This window comes from Scylla paramamosain, chromosome 15 (genome assembly GCF_035594125.1).
Source record: "Scylla paramamosain isolate STU-SP2022 chromosome 15, ASM3559412v1, whole genome shotgun sequence".
Classification (NCBI taxonomy): Eukaryota; Metazoa; Arthropoda; class Malacostraca; order Decapoda; family Portunidae; genus Scylla; species Scylla paramamosain.
Window position 1 is genome coordinate 20,126,012 of NC_087165.1, and position 25,000 is coordinate 20,151,011.

Here is a 25,000-nt window from a genome sequence, read left to right on the forward strand (position 1 = left end):
GCGGAGGTAGTAGGAGAGGAAAAGAGAGGGGAGGGGGTAACTATGCCGGCTGGAGGAGACAGAAGGGCGGTGGCACTAGGACAGTACACTCGCACTCCGTTGTCTTACTATGATACCGAGTATTCCAGTGTTGCGGGATTATATTGGCTTCTAGTGTAGTACTTGACTTATCTCCAGGCAGCTCCAGTGTGCCAAGTGAATAAGGAAAGGTCATAGAAGACAGTAAGTGGCGAGTAATTGGTTTGAGAGAGAGAGAGAGAGAGAGAGAGAGAGAGAGAGAGAGAGAGAGAGAGAGAGAGAGAGAGAGAGAGATTCTGTAAACTGTGATAACGTAGTTTTGAGCACAAATAGATATACGTATACATTATAGGTGTGCCATAGTGTATGCAAATTCAGTTTCATAATATACCTTTACTTATATTTATCCTCTTATTTATCTTATTTATCTTATTTATATTTTTTACCTATCAGATATACTGAACGAAGTGTATATTGTTTTCTTCGTATTACGCCGTACAACAAATATGAGAGAGAGAGAGAGAGAGAGAGAGAGAGAGAGAGAGAGAGAGAGAGAGAGAGAGAGAGAGAGAGAGAGAGAGAGAGAGAGAGAGAGAGAGAGAGAGAGAGAGAGAGACTGTCCAGTCATCATAATGGGTCTCTTTTTGATCTTCCAGAAGACCTCTCCACTCATTATTAACGCACACCAAACTGCTGACTCAGTTTCATCCATTGTCATGCATGAGTTCGCGAATTTACGGTCCCACAAATATGCCTTCCTTAACTTTTGCATTACGTATTTTTGGAAATTTCTTCTTGAGGTATAGGAATGCTGGTTCATCATGCTTCATTGCTTTGACGAACTGTTTCATCAAGCCCAGCTTTGTAGTGGAGGCAAAATTACATACTTATTTTTCACAAGTGGTTAATTAACAACATTGAGACCCTTGTGCGGTGGCCATTCCGATCGGGTGTAATGTTTTTGATCTTGCCCGGCTGTCCCACTTACATAGGAAACACGTGTACTCTGTATTGCCATTGTGCAATCCATTAAGAATGGCCACAACTTTCAACACGGCACAACTTTTCCCAAGGTCACTGGTAGTCTACTTCCGTACTTCCTGTGTCCTTTCACAACATTAGGTGACATAATGTAGAATATTAGCATTGATCAAAAAACTAGAAAATACAAGAAAAGGAATTGAAATACATCCCCCTTTTATACTATATTGTACCTTGAATCTATTTAGGAAATTATCCTTATCGAAGCAATAAAAGAAAGTGGGCCACACAAGAAAATATCCTTAAAAATGCTATTCTTATATCCGTTTTTTTTTTTTTTACTGTTGTATAATGTTATTCATGTTTGTTTTTGTGGTACCATAACAATCAAAACTAAGGGGACACATTAAGAAGTTTTACAAAAAGAGCAAAGAATGATGTGAGGAAATAGTTTTCCTGACAGAGCAATCACCCAATGGAATCCACTGACTGATGAAGTTGTGTGCGCAAGTATTCATAACTTGAAAGGTGAATATGACAAATTAGCTTTAAAAGACAAGATATTATGAGTATGACTCAATCCTGTAAAAATGAAATTAGGTAAACACACACACACACACACACATTCTATATCCGGGAGCCATGAACGTGATAAGAAACTGCTTGAAAATATACAAGAGGTATTCACGTAACACAAATTCATAGAACTCGTAAGAAATTGTACACACACACACACACACACACACACACACACGAAAGCTTGCTGGTGTACAACAATATAGTACTGTGCGACGGTATCCCTCTTTAAGAAGACGTGCACCATTAATATGAAGACTAACACATTTGCATTAAAGGAAATTCTCTGGTTTTCAACTCCATTATTGATAAATTATACAGTTTAATTATGGAGACTAGACAGGTGAAAATATCATTGACGTTAGTGGCTTAGGCGGCGAGAGCAGATAGTTCGGTAGATGAACTGAAGAGGTGATTGACGCTTTCATATCCGTACTCGTGTTATGTTTGAGGCTATGCTGTTGATCAACCGGTCGTAGCACTGAAACCCGGTTGGGTTTTGAGCGAACAGCGTCCTGTACCAGAGAGACAAGCATACTCCTATCAGCCGGCCATAATCCAAAGCCAGACTCTTTCCTCAGTAGGATTTTTTTTGTGAAAGATAAGTGAAAGGACGCGTTTACTACTATTATGTGATAAATGGAGAGATGAAGTACTTCATATAGCGGAGGGAACCCAATTCGTGCGATGGTAGAAGCAGGTGTGGGGAATGTGGGATATTGTTGGAGTGGCGGTTATGTAACAGCATTATAGGAGGATGAATACCTCAGTGTATAGTAGAGGTGAGGTAGATTAAATATAGCTTCGTCCGAACCACAGAAGGAAACAGGTGACGCCTGAGATAAGAAAGGTAAAGGATGTTAGATATATTCAAATTTGTCTGTGTATCTTGTGCATGTTATTTAAACAATATTTGTGTGGAAAACTAAAAGCTATAAGCAGAAAGAAGTAAAAGGCAGACTTGTCAAAGTTTTATTCAGTATTCAGATATTGCTCATATATTTTACATATTTTGTATGAAGCATATATATATATATATATATATATATATATATATATATATATATATATATATATATATATATATATATATATATATATATATATATATATATATATATATATATATGTGTGTGTGTGTGTGTGTGTGTGTGTGACACGCCTGACTATTGATCGAAACTGGAAGTAACGTACATGGCTGTCATGTGATCTACGGACCCTCTGGAACAAATGTGTTGACAGGTGGTATACAAAGGCTCCAAAAATGATCTTGGGACCTGACGGTACGTTTAGTACGTACTGCCTCCGTATGTGGCAAGGGTTCAGCGGCTTTAGCCAGGCGAGAGCGTGAAGCATGAAGCGAGAACGTGAAGCATGTTACGCATGTGGGAAGCATTGCCGCTATTAAAACACAAATTACGCCTCTGGAACAGTGGGCTTGAAGTGACAGGTTACATGAGAAAACACTAGAAAACTTTGTTTTGTTCCCATTTACGGTATGCATTACACATAGAATAGATTTGTACGTACTTAAGTACTTACGTTCCTCTTCACTTATCAACAATTACTGGCTGACACGTGTTTGTTACAGTGCAGTTTATTTACATTAGTTAAAAGTCCCACTGAGTAGAAGAGATAGTATTTCAACAAATGAGATTAGAGGTGTGATTGACAGTTGATGGTCAACTGTTCACCATGATGCCTCAGGCACGCTACTACAAACGCCCACTTAAAATATCACTTTTGTTGACTTACCCATCATTTAGATTCCTGCTGAGTCTCTGATCAACTCTTAAGCCTGACGTGAGTATAGCAGTGGCAACTCAGGACTGTACTTTGCTAATCTCTCTCTCTCTCTCTCTCTCTCTCTCTCTCTCTCTCTCTCTCTCCATACAGTGAGGTACAAAACAACACAAGATCTCTAGTGGTGCAATTTTTGCAATATTAAACTTTAAATTAGTCATTTAATCCCATTGATTATAACTAGACAGTTCAGCTGGCTCTATGTAATGTCCGCTGATCCTCTCTTGCTCCATCATATACCATGTCCTCTGTAGCATGGTAACAGTAATAGATGAAGTAAGATTATAATAGAAGGTTGCAAGCCTGACGATTCGATACTAGATGTAAAAAAAAACACTAAAAAAAATCAAGTTACATGGAGAAAAGTAGAATGTTGCAAAGACAAATGTAACATGTAGTTTCAGTGAATATGCCCCAAAAATATGAAAACACACACACACACACACACACACACACAATATCATGGATATTCATGAAAGCATGAATGCAACACGTTAACAGTCAAGTAATAAGTGACCTTCAAGGCCTGAGTGGTTTCTGGTTGGCTTTGACTATCTTACCATGGCATGAATATACTAATGTTGTGTATATTTCCCAGGTTCTACAGGCTGTGTCTGGTAAGAGTTCCATCACCAATCATTCTGTCTGAGCACTACTGAGGCCAGCCACAATTGGGGAGGGGTGTTTGGTCACTGTTACGTCACGCATTTCCAAGAAATTGGTGAAGGAAACATACTTTGCCTGTTCACCTGAGCTGCGACATTTGGATGTATTGATTACGAATCCACCTGACAGACATACAAGTATACCATTCTCTTCACTGAGACAAGGTAATTTTCCACTCCTGTATATTACTCGTATGTCTTGCATTTCCACCCTTGAAAATAAGTAAACCTTTCCTCTTGTAATTACTTTCAGTTATATCAGTAGAGAGTAGAGGTGTCTTGCAAAAAAAAAAAAATAATAATAATAAATAATAATAATAATAATAATAATAATAATAATAATAATAATAATAATAATAATAATAATAATGATAATAATAATAATAAGATAAAATAGATGAATAAAATAAATTAATGAATAAATAAATAAATCTGCACCACCACCAGCATCAGAGGGAAGAAAGCAGTGATGATGGTGATGATGATCATGCACACACATTCATAAGACTTTTATTTAGTTAACTTAAATTGAATACATGTAATGGTCAAACCGGTGTACATAGTACAACACCCCACCCCTGCTGAACAAAATAAAATGTCAGTGAGGCTAGACAAAGAGAGAGAAGAATTTAATTAATGAAATGACATCTTATGTTGGTTTATTTAAAGCATAGTACCTAACAACGGTACATTTGTTGATCCTGACTCCTGAGTGCTATTTTAAATGTTAAAGGAAATAACTATCCTGAAGTTGGAGCTAATTAAATATTTTGAAAAGTCCTAACACTGACTTAGATGTTAATAACTAATTGTAAGGAATTTACGTAAATGTATTCTTTGGTGATGACTGGTGCTTGGTTAGTTATTTATGAGCTCTAAGATCCAAAAAATGCTTTATTAGGTAAAGTTTCTGTAGAATTACATTTTTCTTTTGACTAGAGACTTTTTTTCTGGAAGGGCATGTAAAATATCAGTGGGAACTAGGTGGCTCTCTGTTCCCTAACCTCTGCAAATACTGAGGTAAAGCATTATATTCAACTGTATTTATTTATACATTTTATTTTTAATGTATCTATTTTTCTTTCTCCATGTCTTCAGGACATATTCACTGAAACTACATTAAATTTGCCTTTGTAAAACAATACTTTTCCCTTAGCTACCTGATAAAAATTTTTTATAAAAAAATGTTATATCTTTATATGTATATGGTGCTCAACAATAAATTAGTCTGCCTAGGTGTGATTGACCAATTCAATATAAAATTTTGCTTCACCCTTAAGAGGGGACTTAAAATCACACTAATGGATTATGGTGCCTACACAGAGTGGCATAGTGGTAGGAGCTTCTGAGTCTACCAAGCAAAGCCCAATCAGTTTTTGTCTTAACAGCATGTTTAACAGCCAACTTGAATGTAGAGCAGGGTCAAGAAGGTTGTTCCTTGGCCAATAGTACACATTTCTGTCCCTATTATGTGATAGAAAAAGTGGATTCATCACTTCATAGCACCTCTGGTCAGTTGTCGGCATCCCACACACACACACACACACTATATATATATATATATATATATATATATATATATATATATATATATATATATATATATATATATATATATATATATATATATATATATATATATATATATATAATTTTTTTATTATTTTGTTTATTTATTTTATTTATTTTTTTCAAAAGTGACTTTATTCATCTCCTACCTAATGATCAAAAGGGGCTTCTTCACAGGGGTGGTAGACCCCAGCCCTGCAATATGCCTATTAATGGTTTTCACAGAATATGCACCAAGTATGTATGGTTGCTTTCTTTTACTTTCCTTGTTGTCACATGTAGGTTACGTTCTAATTAATATTTTATAATAGTCTGGAAGCATGTATCTGTCTTCTTGGCCTTGCCAGGCCTCTTCTTGCGGGTATGGATTGTGTGGTCTAGTTTGGAATGATTGGCACAATCATAGATCCCTCTTAAGGCTGAAGCAAAATCTTATACTGAATTGGTCAGCCATACCAACAGCAGGTGAATTCAATGTCAAGCACTGTAGCAACAAATTTTGATGGTTTATTTATCAGCAGCAGTGTGCCGTGAGTGACAACATGGGGACAGCAGTCAGGTTTCTGGTGCTGGTGATACTGATCTGCATTGGTGAGTACTGATGCATCAGCAGATATTCTTCAGCACATGCACTTTAGTTACTAATACATAAGATATTTTTTCCCGGAAAGGTTTTTTTTTTTAGTTACCCTGTCACTATTATAAATAATAGTGTTTTTTTTCTTTTTCATAGATTCACTTCAGATATTAGATGAAATACAGTACTTGACGAAAAGATTTGGCAATTTGGCACCCTGGTGAAAACACCAAGATATAATGGTAAATTTTGTATACTATATTTTTGTAGAAAGTTGTGAAACATGTAGTTACAGCACCTGCATGGCATTGTATATGCTCCCTCCTGGAAATAACCAATGTGTTAGATGTTCATGGATATTTACCAAGGCTGGTTCTCTCTGCTGCATGGAGGCCTATTTGAATTTGGAATAATTATAGCTGGGTTTTATGGTATTACTGATTTAGTATGGCTTCTACCTGGCAAAACTACATAGACAAAATTGCCTAGGTAATTCCAGTAGCAGGAGCGAGGCCAAAGGCCTCACTCCTACTGTGGGATTCTAATTTTATTATTGCACATCTCTACAAGCCACCACTCTTCCATGCCCCTGGAAGGTAAAACGATGATTTAACCAGGAGCACCTTTTGGTGTCCATTGCATGTAAAAATTGCAATTTCAGTCTCAGAAACACCTATTAGGTAACTTTTGACTTCACATCTTTCTTATTTTATGACATTTCTTTGTCAGACCCACCATTTTGCTGTATTTTGCATATTTTGATTAATCTGCATGTGAACGAAGGTTTCTGCTTTGCAACTCATGCAACTATTGCCTCATCACTACAGCTTGAGTTTGAGTGCACAAAATGCACAAATTATATACTATAACTCACTCCATATATGGTATAGCCAGTTTTAGTTGACATCATCAGACTCAGCAGTGACTGTAGAATCAAGATGTATTGTAAAAACTTAATAAAATGAAAGGTATTATGAGTTGAACTAAGAAGATATTAAAAAAATGTTTATAACATGTTTTACTTATGCTCGCTATTTTCAACAGTTGATCATTGAATGCTGAAATTTTCACATTAAGTAGGAAAAACTCTCGTGAACATGATAATGTGATCAGAATGCAGATAAATCTCCACATATTGAAAACACAGAATCATTTATAGCAACATGTCACTGACCGCAACCATCATGGTGGTGCAACACTTGGCATGGCATGTGCAGACAGGCTCCATATGATCAGGTCTGTGACATGTCTAAAAATTAGAACCCCCAGCTGTTAGGGGAAGGTCCTTTAAGTTGCTTAGCAGCTTAAAGCACCTATTACCTGGTTACTATAAAAAATATAGGCCAAGAAACTAAAGAAATAAATGATTGGGTGGTTGGTGTAAGTAAGTAAACTATGTGTTCATAATGTGTGAGTCATAGGAAGGAAAATGGTTATTTGCAGCCCATTCTCACAGACAGAGGATTTCACAGAACCTAATCCCTGCATATAACGAGACTAAGTGTCTGCATTTTCAGTTGGTTGAAGACGTATTTCACCATAAGCCATTTTGAAGAATTTCTATGTACTGTTGTAGTACTTGTGGCTGCAAATGATGTACCATCCAGCTTTTACTTTCATTTACATGTAAATAATTAAAGTGAAATTTACCTATTGAGCAGTTAGCACGTCAGCAGGATGTGGCTTCCCACATTTATGAAATCTTCGCCTTTGGTTATTGATTATTAGGAATGGGAAATTCACATGGTAAGAATGACAGGTAAGAACCAGCAAAGTCACAAAAACCTATCATAACTGAATAAATTCAAGCCATGTATATATATATATATATATATATATATATATATATATATATATATATATATATATATGTATATATTAACATGCATATCCTTCCATCTTAAGTATCAACCTTGTAAACATTTTTTTCCACTTTCTGCAGGTGAGGCACGTCAGTGTTACAACTGTACCGGTGACTGTGTCAGGTATTCGGAATGTAAGGGTTCATGCTTCACTTCTGTACGTGAGCTGGGTGAGTCTGTGACCATACTTGTAATGAATCTTGTAGTTATCACTCATTGAATGTTTTATCATTATCATTATTATTGTTATTATTATTATTATTATTATTATTATTATTATTATTATTATTATTATTATTATTATTATTATTATTATCATTACTATTATTTTCCTATTATATTTTTTTTCCTATCACAGTAAACCCTCCATGTGTTGGACTGTTTCAAGGAAAGACCAGTTCATTATATCCAAAAATTTACACTCTCCAATAGCTAATACAGTGAGATCATTTTGCAAATTCAGAGTCTGTTGTGCTACAGTGGGACAGTGCTTGCTTACAGGGCCAAGGGGTCTTCAGGTGCACAATTTTTAATTCTGGCCACGTTCTGAGGGTAGGAAGGGCATCACTCAGGTTAACGGTTCCCAAATATCATATCCAAAGTCCTTCATTAGTTGGCACCATCCTAACCTTGGTAGACTAAGGAAACCAGATGTAAAAAGAGAGAAAATAATAAATAAATAAATAAAAATTAATAAACATAAAAGACCAAACTCAGGTTATGCAAAGGTAATTTGGTAATGTATGCTGAAACTCTGGTCAACCTATTTCTACCAACTTTCTGCTTCATTTACTGAAAAAAAGTTTGCTTTATGCTGTGGTTGTTTAGGAAGGTCTTGATTCATTATTTTAACTTTTTATGATCAAGCATTCTTTATATCAGTTCTTCACCATACTGTGTATGTATCAGATATATCAGGGTATACTGTATTATTATTATTATTATTATTATTATTATTATTATTATTATTATTATTATTATTATTATTATTTGTTGTTGTTATTGTTGTTGTTGTTGTTGTTCCCCCATTAAAGGGGAACTTTTTATATATATGACTAGTTTGAATTGTTGTTTCATTGATTCATTGTACACAGCTTAGGGTTTCCTAACGCTTTAGAATCACTTCTAGGCTTTACCTGCTTCCACCTCCTCCCAACTTTCCATGCAGCTGTTGCTGTTTGTATGAAGGATTCTACTAAATATTGTTATCAGATATGATTCCAGAGCATAGATGATTAGACGTGTTTATCTTGAAAGAGTTTAATTCATGGAAGTATGAGAAGTATAAAAAATAGAGAAGTTTTTCTGTAAAGAAATTATTCGAGCTTATTGACTGAAATATACTGAATAAGGCTGGTACAATATCCAACGCTCTAATACCCTAATTCTTCAGCCTTTTCTCTTAAGCTTTCCTCTCCTTTGGGCACTTCCACTTATAATCTTATTTTTGTATCCTGTCCTGTCACTCATGTGCAGCCTTTGGACACACGGAAGCAAAGGTCCCTCTGGCAATGTGCCTCTGCTAAGTGGAAGGATCTCAAGCTGTATTATTTTGATTTCCTGTTGAATGACATCTGCTTCTGTGTCTGAGATCCATCATTCTGCATTCAGCACCTAACTTAGGTGATTGTCTCTGGCATGGAGAAATCACATTGCACACCTTTCCTCTAATACTAAAGCAAGAAAGACCTGGTTCATCCCTGCTTGCTCAAACTCTCTCAAGGATAGAGAGGTGGCTTCAGAAAGAGTAGTCATCTACCTTAGAGTATCTAAAGAATTGCCATTGACTTAGTGTCTTGCTGTCAGTGTGGATTCTGGGAGTCTACTAATGGTCTTTCTTATACTAAACTTAATCATTCTCTTTAAAATATTCAGTGAGGCTTTAACTGATGTACTGGACATCCTAAAAATCTTTAATGGTTCTGCATGAACCTGCAAATTAGCAGATCAGTCTTTCCCTTAATCTATATCTTTATTGCATTTCTTTTTTGGTTGAAGCATCTGCTACTGTAGTAAAGGTTTACTCATTTACAGAACATTTTTTACTGTTGTGGTCATCCTTCATTAATTGTCACACCACTATGTGTCCTTGCAAAAACAATCTTTACAGTATGTTAACAAAGGACGACCATAGTGGTAAAAGAGCTAAATCCATTTGTCAAAGGCTTGCCATCTCATCATCTCTCCTTCTTTGCCTGAACGTCTTCATCCTATCACAATCTGCTGCAGTGTTGCTTGCCTTGCTGTCTTGTATTGATACTCTTCTGAAGTTACTGAAAACATGCACCAATCTCTTCTGCACAAGGTTTTTTCCACTTTTCTTATTCCTATTTTACTCATCTTGCTGGTGCAAGAATTAACCAGTATTTTCTGTTTTTCAGTTTCATTGCAAGTAAACTAAAACAGTCAGTTATATTCTGTGTTTCCACTTAAGACTGCTTCAAAAAGGGAATATTAAAACACTTCAAACCTTCATGAACTAAATTCCTTTTTACTCTTTTTTAAGGGTAGTCTCCTTTCCAAGTAAAAATAATAAGTTGCTGCAGAAAGGTGACCACAGTAAAAGTGAGAAAGAACACTCATTATTAATACTATAGAACCTTGTTATCATTAGACTGTATTATGAAAGTGGCTGAGTCTAGGAAAGTGAAATTAAATGCCCTTAAGTCCATATGTAAATCCAATGAAAGAGATACCTTCATATTGAAGTACAGTGGTACCTTGTGATCTGAACTCAATTGGTTCTTTTGGGCTGGTTGAATTGAGAATGTTGAATTGGGAAGCAATTTATCCCATTCAAATTCATGTAAAATTAATGTTCCAGGTCCCAAGATCCCCATATATATATATATATATATATATATATATATATATATATATATATATATATATATATATATATATATATATATATATATATATATATATATATAATTTTTAGGGGTTTATGTTGTGCCCTAAACATAGAATTGATAAAAATAACCTAAATTATAGAAAAAAAAAAAAAAAATACAGTAAAAAGAAACATGGAGTACTGGATGTTTCAGCGTACAAGAAGGTACTTGAATCATCCTAAAAATACTCAAAAAGGTGGGTCATCCTATACATCAGATACATAAACAATGAGCTTAAAATTTTATGCAAAATATCATTGTAAATAAACACCAACCTCAAAATGATGAGCCATCGAAAGTTCCTTTCATCTTCAGTCTTGAAAATAGTTGTTGTAGTGAGCACAGTTTTTATGTTGCACTAAATCCCCCCTCTCTCTCTCTCTCTCTCTCTCTCTCTCTCTCTCTCTCTCTCTCTCTCTCTCTCTCTCTCTCTCTCTCTCTCTCTCTCTCTCTCTCTCTCTCTCTCTCTCTCTCTCTCTCTCTCTCTCTCTCTCTCTCTCTCTCTCTCTCTCTCTCTCTCTCTCTCTCTCTCTCTCTCTCCCTCTCTCTCTCTCTCTCTCTCTCTCTCTCTCTCTCTCTCTCTCTCTCTCTCTCTCTCTCTCTCTCTCTCTCTCTCTCTCTCTCTCTCTCTCTCTCTCTCTCTCTCTCTCTCTCTCTCTCTCTCTCTCTCTCTCTCTCTCTCTCTCTCTCTCTCTCTCTCTCTCTCTCTCTCTCTCTCTCTCTCTCTCTCTCTCTCTCTCTCTCTCTCTCTCTCTCTCTCTCTCTCTCTCTCTCTCTCTCTCTCTCTCTCTCTCTCTCTCTCTCTCTCTCTCTCTCTCTCTCTCTCTCTCTCTCTCTCTTTGAAAGTAAGAACAATCCTGAGAATTGCTAAATAGAATGAGCTGGATAGAGAATGAAAATGTAATTATATGAGAGTGAGAGTGAGAAAGGATGAAGCTAACATGATAGAGAATGAATGAGGGGAAGAGAGAGAGAGTATCACTCCCTTGTCCCTTATCTCTGACAGATAAGGGGGAGGGAAGGTGATGGAGAGAGGCTTGAGACCAGATGAAAGAGGGAGAAGAAAGGAACAATGGGAGGAAGGGGCATATGGGGAAGGAGAGTACATGGGGCAAGAAGAGAGAGAGAGAGAGAGAGAGAGAGAGGAGAGAGGAGAGAGAGAGAGAGAGAGAGGAGAGAGAGAGAGAGGAGAGAGAGAGAGAGAGAGAGAGAGGAGAGAGAGAGAGAGAGAGAGAGAGAGAGAGAGAGAGAGAGAGAGAGAGAGATGGAAGGAGAGGGGGTGGGTAGGTTAGATAGAGGGAGGAGGGAAATGGGGATGGTTGGGGGAAAGGGGCAGGGATGGGAGAGTTAGGGAGGAGGAAGGAATGGTGGAGGAAGAACACTAGAGGGGCTGACTGAGTGGAAGTGCTTAAACTGGTGTTTGTGTTTGAATTAGAGGACCGCATTCGAACAGGGTTCGTCAACCCTGTTCGAACTGGGAGTTTGCTCAAATTGAAGGATGTTTGAATCACGAGGTATGACTATTCTGGGAAAGAGGTATGAAGGTCAATTACATTTCCTGCATTATGATGTTACTATTCTCACAAGTATCTGGACCCTTAGCTTAAAGAGAAGCTTAGTGGATATGCTATTGTGAAAAGGATGAAATCAGCACACTCATTACTGACAGATGAAAGGAGTGATTGATTGCTTGCTGTCTTGCTCTCTGACAAGATAATATAACATATAATAAAGCAGAAATACAGCTCAGCCAATGCAAATTCAGAAATATAGGAAAAAGTAGCTTTGAATGAGGAGGATTACATACAATATTTGCTACCTATTAAGAAAATTACGAAACTCATATTAGCATAAGAAAGTAAGAACATGAGGGAAGCTGCAAGAAGCCAGTATACCTACACATGATATGCCCTATTTTAAACATATGTACGTGCCTGTACTACCTATCATCTCTATCTATACATTTATCTAAGTATGTTCCAGTCATTTACCACTCTACTTGAGAACCAGTTTCTTGCTATCTGTATATAATTTTTTGCCACTAACAAGCAAAAAAAGATCCAACAATAAAGGAATTTTTTGGGCAAAACATGTTGCATACTGTTGGAGCTTTCCTAATGGATACCTTAAAATAATAAATAGATAGATAAATAAAGAAATAGTGGAATTCTAATACTAGAGGTTGGCATTTTTTGCAGGTGGTGATGAGGTTCGCAGCTGCATTGAGGAGACTGAAGAGACCCACTGCATTCCAGAAGACAAAGCAGGAGTGAAGTACAAAACATGCTACTGCAACACTGAGCTATGCAACCCTGCCTCTACTCCAGTCCATCTAGATATTTTACTGTTTCTTGTCATATGTGTTCAACTTCTCCTAAGGATGAGGTAAAAGCTGTCTGTATTCTGCAGAGGTGAGGATGAAGTTGACTGATATGTTGATGGATGAAAATAATGGGCAAAATGCATGGAAATTATGTTTTCTGATTTAGCAACAGCTGTGTGAATATTTTGATGATAGTGGTAACCCATTAACTGCATTGATGTGAATATATATAATGTATACAAAGTGTGATAAAAAGTTTTGATGATTTTAGTGATACTCAGTTTTAATGAGGAGTAGACATGTACCTATTTCAGTTGTCCCACTCAGAGTCCTCTCCTCTACATCCACTGACTTGTTAAAATGTTTCTATTACTTATGCTTTTCTGGACATTCATTATTTGGGATTAAATATCTTCAGTGCTAGTATTATATTGTTTGATCACAAGCTCCAGTTTGGATAATATCTCAAAATTACAGAGGGCAAAGTCAGGTGAATAAGGCAGATTTAAAATTAACAGGAGCATTTTTCGAGGCAAGAAGTTGCAGGATAATGTGACCTGTGTGGAAAGCATGTTGTCATAGTAAAGCAAATCACCTTCATACTTATAAGGCGAGGAAAAGTCGTGTTCTGGAGAATTTGGCAGAGGATGCTACAAATCAGATGGCAAAAGAGGACAGACAGCTTAGTGTAAAAGAATTATATATATATATATATATATATATATATATATATATATATATATATATATATATATATATATATATATATATATATATATATATATATATATATATATATATATATATATATATATATGAATTTTGCACAAACAAATGAAGGTGATGTGTTAGGATTTGTTAATGTGTTTTTTTTTTTTTTTTGTTTTACCAAAATTATGAAATTTATGCACCATTAAAGGATCTCTTGAACAACTATGTTATGATAAATGGTAATGTTTACTTGTCTTTATAAAATTTCTCCTTTTCAAAACTTTTTTTATCAGTTGATTGATTGCCTGATTACACAACTATATTCCATTAAGCTTTAATTTATGGAGAGATTAGTAATTGGTCAAGAGTCACTTTTCCACTGATACTGTGGGTTTCAAAAGACTGATTAATTTGTTTATGTATATATGAGATGCCCTGCATTAGAAAGGGTGCTCATGCTACCCAAGCCAAAACTGAGATAGGTGTTTATAGTGTTTTATTTGGATCTTAATTTTCATGTGGAAATGAGTGAATGTCTCTTTGGATACTGCAGGCAAGGCTATAAATCACTTAAAGGAGAAAAGCAGACATGATGCATTGCTGAGCAACTTTCTGCATTAGAAGGGTTTTCATGTTATGATAAGTAGCCCTTATAATTAAAAACATTTTCCTGGGCAAATTCCATCTTAGAGCAGTGCCTCAACCAGTGCAGGGAGATTATTAGCCAATCAGAGCAGTCTTCTCCCATTACATTATAGCTCTCAGCCAATGGGAGACTGGTGGCAGTGGCTCCTGTTTAGAAGCTTTAGTTTTGGTTTCTTGGCAGACAAGTATGTGACAGTTCTGCTGTTTCTGCTTTGTGCCAGTGACACTGGTATGGGAGTTGTTGGACAAGTGGCCTTTATGCCATTGTACAGTTCCATCTACTGTTTTTTTTCCATTTTATTTTTAATATTGTTTGTTTTAATTTTTTTGTTCCACTTTTCATGAAACATTATCATTATGTGCAATATTAACTGAAAATTCACTCAAAATTTGGCATAACTTTTGAAACTATGACACAAGTTGCAAGAAAAATGCAAAAGTTCTGTTATGAAAGTCATTAAATCAAGTACCGTTTGATATCATTATGATCCTGAATGACTATTTTGGTCATTTAGAGACCAAATTTATTGGCATAGCATAAGAAATAATGAGATTGGAAGTTGTTAAATGTTCGCAAAACTTTTGGGATGTTTTCTTTAATTTAAAAAAAAAAATTGGGGTTAGTGGCCCTTCTAATGTGGGGCCCTTCATATATATATATATATATATATATATATATATATATATATATATATATATATATATATATATATATATATATATATATATATATATATATATATATATATATATATATATATATATATATATATGGTGTCCCAGGAGCAAAGTCATATATTCTTAAAAATGAAAGATCAAGCCATTCTAAGTTGGAAATATTCTCTGGTCAAATGCTTTTAATGCCATGGTTTAGAAGGTACTGGACATTTAAATATGAACATGCATCAGTGGCAAGTGGCTGCTTATGGGCCTTCCCATAATGTCCCACTGATCACTGTTACCATATGATTTTTTTTTTTTTTTTTTTTTTTTGCATTTATTTGCTGCAATGATACACTGCATTCTTAAATTCAGTTATATCTTTATTTATGAAATCCTTGATATGTAATCAAGTAACATCTTCATGATACCAACCCCCACCATTGCTGCCCTCTTCTCCTCCCCTTCCCCTTGCCAATTCTTAGTGTGTTCATATTAAATTATCCTCTAGCTTCAAAACCACAGTGTTAAAAACATTTGACCATAGAATATTCTGACTTCGAATCACTTAATCTTGAAATTTTGAGAATATGTGAATTTTCTTCCAGGACAGGCTGTATGTATTCATATGTATGTCACTGGTATTTGTTACATATACTTTTTCTAAGTGAATGCTTTTGTACACTTCTCACTTTAGCATGATGTATTTCTCACTTCAGAATGATAAATAAAAACCACAATATTTTGCTGAAAACAACAGACAAGAAATGCTCTAATACTTCAAATAACTTATTATATTATTATGAGTAGTTATTACAATCATTATTATATTAGATGTGGTTCATGACAAAAATACAAGAATCACTGAAGTACTTATTCTGTGTGTGTATTTCAGAACATTCACAAAATATAAATTGTTGGACTAGTTGTCCATATTGGTGACAGATGTTCTTCTGAGATGCAGCATCTTATTTGCCATTGAATATAATAATTGATTCACACTGTCTCCTGCAAGGCAGATGGATTGGATGATTGTCAGGTATGATAACCTCTAAGAAATTCACAACTTACGCATTTTGCACATCACTGCAAGGTTTAAAAACCTCATGTCATCAATATTCCAGTATTTTTATGGAAAACCATCATGAGGGTATCCTGTTTACAAGCACCATTCACACAGTTAGCCTTATAAACAACATTTGCATCTCATCACTACATAAGAAAAAGGCAAACTTTTATGTTGAACTCACTAATGCTGAACTCAACAAACAGTATTGTGAATAAACAATGTTCATGTTTTTTTACTTTTTTATTTTAATTATTTTAATTATTTTTATTAACAGTGAGGAAGAATCGGTTGAGAGATGGGAATTTTGCTATTAGAGGCATCTCATGAATAACTGGATGTATTTATTACAGGCTATTAATATATACAAATTATTTATGGATGGATTGGGCTATCCATGGATTGAAAGACCCTGAATTTTAATAATGCAAAAAGTATTTCATGTTTGTAAGGCACGAGGTTATTTATGATTTATACTTCTCTCATAGTACAATACTCAACCTCCTTGTGAAATGTTTTACTCAAAATGGATATATAAATTAGTCCTATACAAGTTAAGTGACAAAGTAACACTTGTATGCATAGATCAAGATGGGACCAGAGTTGGGAAGGTCTTCCTGGAATTAACATATAGCATCACTTATCTTCATTAATATTGTATTTTATTGTTAGTCATCTCTTAGCTGAAGTTTGTGGCACAAATTGAACATTTGATAAGGCTGTACAAAAACTATTCATAAATTGGAAGAATGATATGTATATTTCGTTTTATCCGTGGTAGCCACCAATTGCAAGACCATGCTTTGAGGAGACACTGTGTGCTAGGCCATCATTAACTGTATGAGGTCATGCATTTTTATATTATGATATATCAAAATACCTTTATAGGCATATATCCTTGTATGTGTTTATTGTTTATTCATAATGTTAAAAGTGCACAATATGTAAAAGCAGTGTTGAAAGTAGTAAGATAAACTAGGATAATTATTCAGATCACTGTTATGGTTGGTACCAGCAACAGAATAGTGAGTTAAGCTGAGTTTCTTTAACTGAAGTCTAGTGTGTCATGTTTACTCTTGTGATTCTTGTATCTCAGCTGCTTTCCAAACATTAGGTATCAAGACAGAATGAACAACTTTTAGCTTGCTTTTACATAGTGTCATTATCTATAAAACTATGCCAGTGCAGCCTATCTGTTTATGGTGAGGCATGTTCATTGCATTTGATTTCAGTTTTATGTACATTCACAACACTTTGCCACTGTTCTGTACTGGTGACAGTCTAGTAAAGCTTGGAAAGTGATAGATTCCACATAGAGTTCCCTGACACACTGCAAAAGCCTCTGTATGGATGTCTATGTTAGTAGCCATCCTGCATGCATAATGTTAATTCATGTAATGTACATTAATTTCAGAATGCTTTCATTGTGGCTCAAGAAAACTCGACATTGGCATTCTACACAAGTCCAGTTTCAGCAATATCATGAGAGGGGAAACTACTTTTCTAAAGGTGTAAGGCAGTTGGTCTCAATACAAAATAAAAAAAAATAAATTGTAGGAATGTTGAAGGTAAAATTTTGTTAAAAGAAAAGTTTCGTGCATTGAAATATTGCAAGATCTGTTGGTTAATAGTTTTTAGCTTAGTCCTGTCCAAATTTCATTCTTTCACTATGTTGTTGGAGGCATAGTAATATTCTTTACTCACTTTTCAGTATGTTGATTGAGGGTCAGTAATATTCTGTACTCACTTTTTCAGTATGTCAATGAAAATAGGGTAATACTCAATATTCTGTACTTTGGAATAACCCAATTGCATAGCTCCAGTGTTAGTTTACTAATTTATCAATTTATTGATAATTAATTGTTTAAGCCAATCAGTATTCTAATCACCATGTATCAAAAGTATGAATCTGACATATGTACATGTATTATCATCCCTCTGTCAGAATAACACTAACCTCTCCTACATCCTTTGCACACTTCTACCTCACACCATTTTCCCCATTGTGATAGATTTGTGTTGCAGACAACGAAACATAAGGAAGAGGTGCCAGTTGTGTTAGTGAAGGACAAATTGTGGAAGTTAAAGCCAGTTAGTATTTTGATAATATCCCAATAATCTTAAGTATATGATAACCCTTGAGAGTGAGGCATTCTTAGTTTAGAATATAAGGGAATGAATTGCCAGTATGTCTTAGATGGCTATGTTATACCCTCCAGTATTTAGAGATCTTGTTTGAATAACAGTGGACACCAGTAGTCTGTACCTGCCAGTATCAAAATACTCCAAGTTTGGTCAAACTCAAGCCATGACGGGTTAATGGATGATCACTCTTGACAACACTAAGTGAATTGTTGAGAACCATCAGTTTTTATTATTTTTTTACTGTTAAATTTTTTTTTTCTATAGCCCCTACAACTTTTGGATAATTATTTTTGTACAACAGTCTCTTTATGAATAGTTTTGTAGCCTAAAAAGACAAAATTAACATCCTTTTTTTTATTTTCTGTGTGACCATGCAAACAATTTTTCACTGGTCTGAATGTTAACCAAGGCTGACCATAGAAGCAAAAGGGTTAAGTATTTTCACTGTTGACTATAATGATGCAGTATCAGACTTTTGAAATTAAAAGTGTATGTTCAGCAACACAGGAAATAATAAGCAATGAACCATCTGAGATGAAGCTTGTCGTATTTTATGGTTCATGGTGCCTATGTCATTTCTAAAAGCTTGTATGAACTTACACATCCACCCTAGGAGTGTAAGAATGTTCTGTGCTTCATCACTTTTTGGTCCACAATCACCTTGTTGGCATGGCTGTCTCCACACTTTGGTTATATCATTGCTCTAAGAGTTTTATCTAGTATTTGAACTAGGCAATTTGTTTCAGTCTATTGTATTACTGCATGTACTCGTATTTTCAGAAGTTATATTTTCCCCTAAATGTTTGTGAATACTTTTATTATTGTACATTTTTAAAATATTGTGTCATGTGTGTGACACTTTGTTTCCTTAACCAGTGCAAGTGACTGACTGAGGAATCGCTTACAAGAGAGTGCTACTCTTTTACCAAAAAACTGCTGGAAAATCTTTTTCCCTAACTTCCTGCTGCAAAGCTGTCATAACCACAAAGCTTTTATCTCTATCCAGAGGATGTTGAACAGTTGGACACCACACAGCCTAGTAATTATTTTGAGAGCCCATGAGTGGCAAAATAGTGATCTGAAATTTGGAAGATAATCCTTCCTTGACTCCATCCTCTTTTCTCTTCTGAGACTGCAAAGGGGTATTCCTTCAGTATTTGGTTTCACTATATTTCCCAACTTTTCTACTTCTTATCTACACTTTTAATAGACTTTAGTGGAGTTTGATTTTCAAGAGTGTTTGTATGGTTTTAATGATAAAAAAAAAAAAAAAAGATAGTGCATAAGCAGTGGGAAAAGATCCACAAAAACTTGAAAGATCATTTGTGTGGTGATGGCATGGCTATGAGAAGCATATGTCCCTCCCATAGGAATCAAGTATCCACAGATCATGGCTGCTTAATAAATAAATAAATAAATAAATAAATATATATATATATATATATATATATATATATATATATATATATATATATATATATATATATATATATATATATATATATATATATATTTTTTTTTTTTCTTTTTTTTTTCTGCTTTGTGGTCTTTAAAAGGTGTCCTTATGAGAGCATTGCAAATGAATAATTTAATTCCCCCTGCTTAAGTGACTCTCCATCTACTCTCCACCCATTTTTTTCCTTCATCACTTCATTTTTCCATTTTTCCTCAACACTTTTTTCCAAGTTATACTTCATTTCACTGTTTCTTGTATTTCTGAAATCACACATTCTTAAATAAGTATCCCTACCTCTTATGTAACCTCTCTTTTATCTCTTCATTTCACTCCACTGCCTCTCTTCACTAACTTCCTCCTTTATTGCCCATCCCAAAGTAATGAAATGGAAATTTTGCATCTTTCCTTTTGCTAAAAACAGTTTCCATGAGATTAGGTGTTCTGCGTTGCCTCCGTCAATACTTTTCCTCCTCCTGATTGCTTAATCTGTACAGTGGCCTCTGCCATCCATGTATGGAGTATTTATTGCTCCCATATAATGATGGATCAACTCAGACAGTCCTAAAGAGGGTGAAGTTAAAAGTTTTTTGGTTTCATCAGTTCCTCCTCTATTAAACTGTCTTGATTTTCTCAGGCACTAATGTAATGTTGCATCCTTACTATCCTTTGTTATTACTTCCATGGTTACTATTCTGAACTTACTAACTGCATGCCTCCCTCCTTCATGTGCCCTTCTTGCACAAAGGTTACATACATAGAGTTACATAGAAAAATAGGCCACAACAGACCTTGCTGTCCTCACGAGGTGACCTGACCTAAGACTACTAAGATGATAGTAGAAAAAAAGGACAGAAAAGCAGAAGGCTCTCTCCCCACCCTCCACTCCCTCTGGCATAAGCCGTACAGGAAAAACAGGTCATAAAAAAATACCTTATGGGGTTAGAGAAAAAAAAAAAACAAAGGAAATTGTATAGGAAAGAAACAAAAACAAGTGAAATGAGGTGCCCACATTTCCTGAGGGCAAGGAAGTTAATCACTAGCAAACGAACACTGTTAGCCATGGATTCCAGGCAAGATATTCATCAAGACAGTGTTTAAAAGTCTTGGTGTTGCAGTCTATCACATCCCAAGGAAACCCATTCCATAGATTTACAACTCGATGGAAAAAATTATTTTTGATTTGTGAGAGTTGAAGGATTTCTCAACAATTTTGTAACTGTTTCCTCGTGTGTAATTTGAAGAGTCTGTCGTGAAATATTTACTGCAGTCCATGTTATCAATGCCTTTGATGATTTTAAATACCTGTATTAAGTCGCCTCTTAGTCTTCTTTGTGTTAATAGGAAAAGATTTAATTCTTTAAGACACTCTTTGTATGATTTGTTTCTTAGGCTTGGTATCATTTTAATTACTCTACGCTGAACTCTTTGTAATTTATCAATGTCTTTCTGGTAGTAGGGGCACCATGCTTGAACACAATATTCCAAAAGGGGATGGACTAAAGAGTTATACAAAGTGAGGATTATATCCTTAGGTTTATATTCAAAAGATCCGCTGATTAAGCCAATTACCTAATTTGCTTTCTTTACGACTTCTGAACATTGTTGGCTAGGTTTTAAGCTACTTGATATTGTCACTCCTAAATCAATTTTGTTGTCAACGCTTTTAAGTTGGGTACCATTTAAAATATACTTTGCTTTCTCGTTTCTATACCCTACGTGAAGCACTTTGCACTTATCTGCATTAAAACTCATCTGCCAGGTTTACCCCCACTCAGTCAATTTGTCTAGATTTTTCTGCATTTCTGTTACTTGTTCATTAGAGGCTATGGAATTCACAATTTTGGTGTCATCAGCAAACTTCTATATTATACTGGTAACACCCTCATCTATGTCATTGATATAAACAAGGTTTCTACATAATCTCATTCCTCTGTCCAGTTTATGAATGCAGAGGTCAACTACTATCTTCACTCTTTCAATCCTTTTAGTGGCAAACTCTCTTCCTGATCTTGTATTTTCTTTCCTATGGTGAACTGTTTGAAAAAGATTATTGAGACACCTAAACTGACCTTTCTCTTGTTATTATTTATTTTTTTTTTTTTTTCCTTTTTTGGGGGAATGGGAGGTGGGAAGGGATCAGCATCATGGGCAGACTTTTTTTTTTCCTTTTTTTTTTTTTCCTTTGAGTACCTCTTCCCAGCTTAATTACTATTTGGGGTTGGTGTTTCTAATGAACCTTTCCAGATGTTTCTATCTTGAGACATTCATCTAATTCTTTTTCCCTCATGTCCTCATTAACAGTCCTTCCACCTGATCCTTGGTCTTCCTCTTCTTTGCATTCCTCTCATTTCCATTTCCATGACCTCTGTTGGGATATACTCCCCTTCATTTCTTCTCATCAGATGACCAAATCATCTTAGACTTGCTCTTTCAGCTTCCTTAGATACTTCACTTACTCTTACTGATCATCTTATATACTTATTTCTTATCCTGTCCTCTCTGGTCACTCTGCTCATCCATTTCAGCATCTTCATTTCTGCCATGTCAAGCTTTCCTTCTTCTAATTTCTTCAGGGGCATTGCTTCTACTCTGTAAATCATAGTAGGTCTTATATTGCTTGAGTGCAGGAAGTACAGTTCACGTAGTGACAGCTGTGGCCCTGCTGGATCCTCTGACTGGTAGGCCGTGCCTTAATCTTACAAAGGTTTGTTTGAGACACGTATGAAACATAATTAACATAACAAAAATATATGAAATGAAACATACAAAAAAAGAGAACCACCAAACCACTGTGTGACTGTGTGTGTATGCATCCACCACAAATATAAGAGAAGCTGCAGGAAGACTTAACCATGTTTATGTTTAGTTATCATGGATTCTTATTGATCATGCAAACTATTCTAGTGAGAGAGAGAGAGAGAGAGAGAGAGAGAGAGAGAGAGAGAGAGAGAGAGAGAGAGAGAGAGAGAGAGAGAGAGAGAGAGAGAGAGAGAGAGAGAGAGAGAGAGAGAGACTTTTTGATGAGATAGAATGGATGTTCACAGCCTCTGTGAACCCCTTTGCCAGATAATGTGTATGTCCATATATTCATCGTGTATAACACAACACAAGGGATAGTAGCATATGAGCAATTATCACAGCAGCCTTAACATACATAGACTTTCTTGTACAATATGGGTAATCAACAATAACGGCTTATAATGAATAGAAAGAGGAAAGAGGTATACAGAGAAGTGTATGTAATTGCTTGCACTTAAGGCTGGTGGTCATGTGAGTGGTTGGGTGTTTGAGTTGTGTGCTGTTCATGGGACTTGTTTGAACGGAGGATGGGGGATGATGTGCCCCCAGTATTTTGGAGGCATGAAGGGACAGGGTATCATTAGTTGCTTTCCATTCCACTTTTCTTTTGCAGTATTATTACCTCAAACAAATCCAAATATTGTTCAATGTGCAGAGTTGAATTCTAATTGCTACATGTGATCTTCAGTTATAATTACACATTAGTTTTGCTTAATTCTCAATTTTTTATTTGATTTTTTATCTGCAGCTGTCCTATTTAAAACAATAGATCAAGCACTGCCTAATTTTTTCCCCAAAGCTTGCTGTGTATACACAGCATGCATAAAAAAACAGGTAATTAAGTCATTATCGTGAAATAAAGGCAATTTATTTGATGTGCTGCACCATAAAAGCTCTAATCATTAAACTACTGTGGTTGCATCTCAGTCGTGGCAGCTTCAAGGCTTGGCAAGTTGACAGTGACACCTTATAGCTCCTGGGCACTTCATTGACTGATAATAATTAATCAGTGACTGCTTAAACTTCCAACTTTAGAGTAACTCATTTACCATTTGTGTTTACTTTGTTATACTAAACATGCAATGTCAACTCATCAGGAAATCTAGAATAAAGCTTAATTTTAAAATCTTGTCTTTGTACATATGTACAATGTGTCTATTCATAAAACTTGAATACAGAATGGATAAATGAATCTATCTTGTAGAGGGGAAAAAATCCAGCCATGGGTATTTTTACCCTGAAACAGAAATATTTATAGTAAGTCATCATCAAACAGTAAAATTGAGTAGAATTTGACATGTAGAAGTCCCAGCCAATCTTGATTAACCCTAGAAATTTCCCTGGGGACACATCATTAAGAGATGTGTTTGGGATTACAAGAAAAAGCTTCCCTGACCCATGACTGAAATTTCAATTTTTTTGACTGCAAGCTGCCTGCTGTACCATACTCTGTGATGAAATTATTATGAGGTTAGAATAATAATCCCTCAGGGAGAGTGAGGATTATAGTCATATGATCCACAGTAGTGTTTTTTTATGCAGTGTAATTACACAGTTGTATGTAGTTGCATAGTTTTCTTTATCCTTCAATATAATCTAACTTCTCTTTGTCCCTGAGAGAGAGAGAGAGAGAGAGAGAGAGAGAGAGAGAGAGAGAGAGAGAGAGAGAGAGAGAGAGAGAGAGAGAGAGAGAATTTTACAAGGGTGTAAATTATACACAGTTTTTTTTATATATATTTTTTCCAATTTATTTGGGTGATTATTATTTTGTCCATGTTCACATAATACATTCACCCTAGGGATAGATGGAGGGAGCAGATATTGATATTCTGCAACAGCAACAAGCCTCCTGAGACACTTCTTATTAAACATCTGCTCAAGGGGCTTTTTTTATTTTTTAATTATTTATTTATTTTTATTTGAGAGAGAATCATGGAGACACGCCATGTAGGATCAGCTGAGATCCTAGGATTGGCCGCTTGGATGGCTGGGAAACTTTCATTTATATCAATGTAGAAATAATATGACAAAAGCTCTCAAATTACTGGAATGCAATTTAAATAGGCTTTTGTAGCAATAACTATCTGACATATACACACAATTTTCTGAACACAATATAATGTTTAGTCAAATGTTGAAGCATTTTATAAATTTACTGATGAATCTTTAGGTCATCAGCTGAACACCTTGGCCATGTCTTCCCTGATTGAGGGATGTTGTGACCCTGCCAGGTCATGTGGGGAGCCTTAG

General features: G+C 35.4%; 1 protein-coding gene across 6 annotated transcripts in view; it reads left to right on the plus strand.

The window, feature by feature from the left end:
* The window catches only part of LOC135107602 (uncharacterized), a 42,444-nt gene extending 23,093 nt beyond the window's left edge, over positions 1–19,351 (plus strand). For 3 of the 6 annotated variants that reach the window (XM_064017632.1, XM_064017631.1, XM_064017630.1), the window contains 4 exons: positions 3,977–4,208; positions 6,134–6,203; positions 8,132–8,221; positions 13,144–19,351. In XM_064017632.1, the coding sequence (XP_063873702.1) occupies positions 6,155–6,203; positions 8,132–8,221; positions 13,144–13,334 (330 nt within the window). In that variant the 5' untranslated portion in view covers positions 3,977–4,208; positions 6,134–6,154 and the 3' untranslated portion in view covers positions 13,335–19,351. Of the gene's footprint in view, positions 1–43; positions 223–3,224; positions 3,379–3,976; positions 4,209–6,130; positions 6,204–8,131; positions 8,222–13,143 lie in introns of those variants that run through there. The other 3 variants (XM_064017634.1, XM_064017629.1, XM_064017633.1) reach the window with 3 other exon arrangements.
* The last annotated feature ends 5,649 nt before the right edge of the window (positions 19,352–25,000 follow it).